Source organism: Nicotiana attenuata, unplaced genomic scaffold (assembly GCF_001879085.1).
Source record: "Nicotiana attenuata strain UT unplaced genomic scaffold, NIATTr2, whole genome shotgun sequence".
Classification (NCBI taxonomy): Eukaryota; Viridiplantae; Streptophyta; class Magnoliopsida; order Solanales; family Solanaceae; genus Nicotiana; species Nicotiana attenuata.
The window spans coordinates 360,232-367,548 of NW_017670834.1; the positions used below are offsets into that span (position 1 = coordinate 360,232).

At 30.4% G+C, this 7,317-nt stretch overlaps 1 protein-coding gene across 1 annotated transcript; it reads right to left on the reverse strand.

Annotated features, from left to right (window-relative positions):
* Positions 1 to 247: 247 nt before the first annotated feature.
* On the reverse strand, positions 248 to 6,955 carry LOC109243762 (alpha carbonic anhydrase 7-like). Its single transcript, XM_019410744.1, has 7 exons — positions 6,700 to 6,955; positions 6,052 to 6,263; positions 2,248 to 2,354; positions 2,004 to 2,112; positions 1,735 to 1,902; positions 1,582 to 1,635; positions 248 to 470 (listed from the first exon to the last, which is right to left on the reverse strand). Exons 1-7 carry the CDS (start codon positions 6,785 to 6,787, stop codon positions 390 to 392), a joined length of 819 nt encoding a protein of 272 aa, XP_019266289.1. The 5' UTR covers positions 6,788 to 6,955; the 3' UTR covers positions 248 to 389.
* Positions 6,956 to 7,317: the final 362 nt, after the last annotated feature.

Sequence of the window (7,317 nt, forward strand, 5' to 3'; positions counted from 1 at the left end):
ATTACATTGAATATAAATATTTCTTAACGAACTCAGCATTTAATCCCATTAAATGCTGTATCTGCACGCTTTTTTATAACCAGATTCATTCCTTCTGATGCCAGGATATAAATGATTTAAATAGGTACGGGCGCCGTGCTACTTATCTGATGTCCCGTGCCTCTTCCTCCTTCTTTGCTCGTGTCTGTTTTACAATTCTTGAATCGTGTCTAATTGAGATTTATTGACTATTTGACCAATCCACGTGTCCTGACACGTCACCATATATATAAAATAAAATTTTCCACAATACATCCAGCAAGCACTTTGCCTTAACAAAAGATTCAGAACAAATCATATCTAGCAAGTATTTTGCTTTAGCAAAAATACGAAATCAAAGAATAATGATCTCAAGCAGTAGCTCCTGGTGCCATAAGATAAACCGGTCTCTTGTTCAGCGGTTGCATTGGCCTTGCATTACTTGCAGCATACTGCAACCAAAAGTAGATTATAGTATTAAAAATCCAAAGCGTACAAGCGAAAGACTCTACCTATCCAATATTAACAATGAAAGAAACTCATCGCAAATGATAGGACAATATAGAGGGTGAAATTAAAAAATAGCCAGATTTAAGTGGTAATTATTAAATAGCCACAGTTGCAAAAGTAATTTAATTTTAGCCACTTTCATGTAAAGATAAATCTGAACAAAAATAATGTTCAAAATCCGAAAATTATTCCAGCATAATATACTGAAGTTTTCGCATAATATACTGGAGTTCCAGCATAATATACTGGTCCAGTTCAAACACAAATGCTCCAATCTCCAGAATATTATGCTGGAATTTTTCGTGTATTAGAGGTCCAACATAATATGCTGGAAGTTCATACATAGGTGCACCGATCTCTAGTATATTATGTTGGAACTTTCCGTGTTGCAGCAAAATAGTGGTTATTTTCAATGACTTTGCAAACGCTGGCTATTTTTCAATTATCAATCAGAAAACTGGCTAGCCCGTGCTATTTCCATCAATATAGATACTTAGTGGCCCGCAAGGGTTGACTGAGTTGGTCGGGTGAGTAATTTCCCACATGGGAGACCTGAGATCAATTTTCCTCGTCACCAGCCTCCTCAGTCAGAGCCCGTCGCACTAAGTTTGTCTAGTGGGACTTACATCTCCTGTGTAGTTTACGAGCCATTACACAGTGAGTAAGTTACTCAGTACACACCCGAAAGGTAGCGGTGGAGAGTTTCCTGAGAATTTTTCAAAAAGATAAAAAATATAGACACTTGTGATGTTTGATATGACGAAAGTCATTCTCTCGAAAAATATTTTCTACGAGGAAGTCGTTGGCATTTGGTTACTAGAGAAAGGGGAAATGGACTTCTAATCTCATGTATGGACGGGCGTCATTTTCCTTACAATTACTATAACGTTTAATTTCATATCGCTTACTCAAACCATCAAACCTTTAATACTGAAATATTTTATTGAAACACTGTCTGATTTGCTAATTTTATTAATAATTTTTAATTTTAATTAATATACAGAAAATTAATATTATCCATAGTAAATGACTTCCGTCGATGAGGGAACTTACATCATGAACGGCTTCTCTAAGCAATTTAACTTGATCTCTTGAAATAGTCCGTACCTAATATTGATTCAAATTGCAGTATGTATCAAATAATAATTTATGTTGAACAGAATAATACGTTAGTAAATGAGGAGTTATTTAATGTCAAGTTGCTACCTTCTTTTTGATAGACCAAATGACTCCTTCAGTGCAAGGAGGAACTGTGAGTGAACCCAAATATCTGTAATATTTTCTGCTACCAATCTTGATTTCTCTGGGATTGATCATGCCTGCGTTTTTCACGTCGTCTTTTTTGTCAATCATAGATGATATATTTCTTATCAACTGCATGCCAATAAAATATTACCCATTGCATTAGAAATTAAATAACACACTTTAAGAATGAAGAAACATGTGGTCGGAGTATATACAAACGAGAGGTTTACCTTGGAGAGAAATTTGTCGGGTTTGCCAAACTTGTAGAGGACTCCAATCACAGCTATCTTGTTTGTCGCATTTTGGTTTAAGTGAACCATATGCATTTCCATTGCATACCTGTCCCAAAAGTATCCCAAAGTTTAACATTAAAATAATAGGAATTAATTAAACTAATCCAATTACTAATAAGGATGCTTAGCGTAAAGCTGACAAAGTAGAGGGACAGAAAAATAAAGGAATATATTCTCCTACCTTCTGCCATTAACAGTATGCTCTGAAGGAGAGTGCCAGTGGGCTTGCTGTAGAGGATACTCTGTTCCATTTATCAAAACAGATCCAGCATCTCCATGCCATTGTAACTGCATCATTTCATTAGTTGAGCTTAATGCCATTTTTCCCTAAAATATCGCTTCTTTACGTTACCGGTTTCAATTAATGATGAATGCCCAAAATTAACTACTCTATTTTATTATTAAGAGTGGAAAGAAGGAAAAACCAGAAAAATATATTCTTTTTCTTTTTGTGAAACAAAGGTACACATTGTAATCGTAGTGGATTGGATCATGTAATGGTTTAGCTTGTTTGAGAATCATGGTAACGTGAAAAAATGCATATTTTTCTATAGCACTTTCTATTAAACCAACAAAATAATAAAGTAATCTATTTATACTAGTATATTAAAAGTACAAAGGCCCTTAGCGAAATGTCGTTTGTCTTTTTTAAACTAGAGTTCACATTAGACAAAATAGTCATTTAATTTTTTTCCTAATATTTATGTCCTTGAAATCAACTTAAATTTTGGGATATAAATTTTCTCTTATTTAAACTATGTACAAATTTCTAAAGTATAAAATCTTAAAATTGAGTACTTTTAATTATGTAAGACCTTTCCTTATTAGAATCGTATAAACTAGCTACAACAAAATAATCCTTGTTATTCACTTTCGAATTACAAAAAGATTTTCTTCCATCACCTGGAACCTTCGTTCTCCTTGTATAATTTTCATCTTATGCTTTTCTCCAAAATACTACTTCTATAAGATTGTCCCTTAATTCGTTTAGTACTTTTATTTTAAATTTTATTATTATTTTTGTTTATAATTTAACATTACTGTTGTGCATGATAATATTGTTCATCAAATTTGAGTTATTTGTGATAATATCAAATTGAAACAATACCCTACAAGACAATTTAATGTGGGTGTGACATTCCAAACAACAAAACTTAGCCACAAGTGAATAATACGAAAGAATTACCCTTCGACGAAGGTTGTTCATGGTTCGGTTTGGATCGGTTTTTTCCTAAGAAGAAACCAAACCAAGTAAGTCGATTTTTCAAATATTAGAACCAAACCAAACCAATTAAGTCGGTTTTTTCTCGATTCGGTTTATGTCGATTTTTCGATTTTTTCGGTTATTGTCAGTTTTTTCTTAAATATAAGACATACACTACCAAACACATATTCTGGAGACCACATTTTCAACGTAACACTATCAATTCAATTGCCTTTGAGAAATCTATTATTTACCAAGATATATTGATGATAATTGAATCAAATAGTGATGAATAATTTAAGGACTCAATTAAAAATCTATTATTTTTAACACGAAATGGATTCTTACACTTAACAAAAGAAAACTACCAATCAAACTAGAATGTAAAGGTAAAGAACTATACTAAAAGTGCAAACTATTAACATTTACCATTAAATTTTTGAAACTTTATATAAAAATATACATATATATATATAGGTGTAATAATGAATTTGAAATAGCTACTCCTATAGCCGGTTTGGTTCGGTTTTTTTCTGATTAAAATCAAAACCAAACCAAATTTGATCGGTTTTTAAAATTCAAAACCAAAACCATACCAAACCAAAAAGTATCGGTTTTTTTGGTCGGTTTGATTTGATTTTCGATTTGGTTCGATTTTTCGGATTTTTATAAACACCCCTACCCTTCATATATGAATTATGCATACAACGGTAGGATTTCATCTAATATTGTTCAATCCAATTTTCTCCAGTGCTAATTTAGATATTTGCCTCATATTATCATTTAAGATGCAACAATGCCGTACAATCAAATCTTAATGCATATGTCTTAGAGAAATATATATATTTTTAGCCGTTCTTAAAAATAATAACTAATAAAAAATATATTGTTTATATATGTGTCTATTATATACATATAAAATAGACATATTTTATATACTTTTTAGCTAGCAAATGCAATTAGTTTCACCGTTCGATCAATTTTATATTTTACCATATATCTTATTTAAGATATAACAATGGTTCAACATTTGTGATCTTTTTATTCGGATAAAATTAATATTTCCCCCCAACTTTTTGATTTAACAATCAAACTTCCCTTTTAAAGTTTCCCCCTCGTATCTCAAAATAATTTTTAAATGCCTATTTTAAGCTGAAAATGTCATCAAGTATCAACCTTTATATTTCAATTTTTAACATCACGAATTTTTTTCAAGTAAATTATAGTTTAGGTAATCAAGAAATTATAAGTTAATAACAGTAAATAGTGAAATAAAAGAGTAAATAAAATTTCTAGAATAATAATTTTTTTTCTCGATTAAGTAATTCTATTACTAATCAAAACTATAAAAAGAAACTATTTGCATGATTGAGAATCTATTTCCTAAAAGATTATTTATTTATACTGGAATGAATAAAATAAAATAAATTTAAATTTAATATATTGACTGTGATGAGTTGAGGATTTTTATTGGAAATTTATTCCCATATTGAGTTAGCTAACTAAGATCTACAATTATTATTTCAAAAACTTATACTTCTTCTTTAACTTTTCTTTTTAACTTAAACACAATTTTAATATAATACTTATATGATTTTTAAAAAATTACTTATTTAAATAAGATACACCCACAAAGCACGTATCTTAAGATTAGTTATTATTAAAGGGAAAAGAGAGGTTAAAGTCCGTAAGCATCTATAAAATTATAGAAGAACGTGTAACATTCTCAAAATACGAAGAATAAAACATTATATTTGTCTTGTAAATTAGCAATTTTTAATTTGGGTCACCGACCCAGCTGTCTCTAAAGTTGTTTGTGCAAACTCCTAGCACGTCAACAGCTACAATAATAAAACTATAAAATCGCTCCACCGACCGTGTAAAAAGCATGTAGTGCATACAGTCAGGTCGCTTTTTAGGATAATTGTCGATAAATATTTATAAATAAGTATTAATTGATAATCTAATTAAATTAAATTGACCAATTTTAATAAGTTAAATTGTATCACTACTTCTTTAGATTATCAATGTACATGAATCATGATAACTTAAGTTCTATTGTATGAAATGGTCGCCACAGAGCATCCAATTATCAAGTTTTTTGTGGATAGAAGGAAGGGAGTTGTTGGACGAAGAAACTTAAAAGTCACATATTGATTAATATAATAAAAAATTGTACAAATAACCACATAGATTATGATGGGATTGGAATAATTAGTCCAAGAACTATCGACAAATATGTGACAAAAAAATATGTTTGTCGTCAATATTCTTAGAAAATTTTGGTTATTTTTGTTGTTTTCAAATTTGTACTCATCAATACCTACCCAAAAGACTTTTTTTATCTATTTAAATATTAAACTTTTTACTATGGCAGAATTTAAAGTTTTCATGATATACGCCTAAGCTACACGTCACACCTGGAGCTCTACCATTAAAGCAAAACTTTGGGACAAGAATAATCTTCATGAGAAAACTTGTGCATATATATTTTTTTTTTTTTTTTTTGAGAAACGTACAATTCAAATAAGACTTTTTCATTTAAGCTTTTCAAAACACATGCATCAAAACACAAATTTCTCAACAAATATTTCTCGAAATCCTTTCAAAGGGACCGGTTCAAAATATTTTGATTGGTTTACGATAGTATTCATTTTCAAAAAACAATAAGAAACTAAATTCAATGGAATGCCCAGTTCCTTTTTAAGCAAGTTCACTAATTATTTCCTCCAAATCAATTTGGATAAATATGCATCTTAACTTTGAAAAACTTAAACTTACGGAAATGTCGTGACCTCTGTTCTTGACAGTAGCATTGCAAAGCTTGTAATTCCTTTTCTCTGGCTTTCGGATAATTCTAACTCTTTCATTTGACAAATCTATAGGAGACTGCATCTCCCCACTATTGCAAGCTTCCCATTCTTTCTTCATTTTTCCCCACATTCTTGGACCTTTTTCACTTTTTACAGCATAATCAAACTCCCTCTCATCCTCTATATCACAAACACCATAAACCAAATATCAATATATCAAACAATTAAAAAAAATAAGTAATACATAAAAAAGGAGATGTCGATGCACTAAGCTTAGCTATATATACGATCACGAAAGGGCAAAGATCACTTTTAGCCTGCAGCCGAAATTATTTTTATTCGATAGCCGCAAAAGTTTATAATATTTTTTTGTCTATAACATACAAAAATATGTATATATACAAAAATATATTTTTTCGAGAGCGGCTATACAATGTCATTTTTTCATCAGAAAATAAGGACAAAAAAACATTAAATCTTTTGTACGGAGCCTTAGATTTAATATTGTCTCAATTTTTCGACCCTAATCATAACAAAAGCTTAGTGCTTAAGGCTATCCTTTTTTCTCTATACAGAAAAAAAAAAAAAAAAACACAATAAATATTGTAGCGCTTACCAACTTCTTGAGCTCTAATGGATGTCGCAAAGAAGAAGAGAACGAAATAAAACAAGACCAAGACTGACAAATATCTTTGTTGCCTCATTGTTAGAAGCTAGTATTTTACTTATTGGAGAAGAAAAATATAAGAATGAATTGTGATATTCAGAGGGTTTCGATCACCTACTGGCTTTATATAGATGAGATCTATGGAAATAGAAGTTCGTAATCTGTGTGTATTTCCCTATGTGGCTGCCACATGAGACTTTCCTATCAGTTTCTTCTTTCAAATTTCATTAGACACTACTATTAAAAAATCATGTGGCGACAAATTAAAAAAGAAAAGAAACATGTGGGAAAAAGAAATGAAAATCAGTAGATTTACTGGTCGTCTTGTTTTTTACGACCTAATTAATGAAACTCCTTTCAAATTAATACTATTATTCTTTTCTTTCCCTTTGTCTGTGAGCCAAGCTAGTAAGACCATATTTGAACAATCTAGAAAGCCTATCATTCAAGACTAGTCAACGTACATTCAATGGTCTTAAAAATGTGTATTAAAATTCCAAATCTGAAAATGTTTAAGCACTATTGCATTTATGAAAAAACATTTATACAATTATGTACTACGAGTAA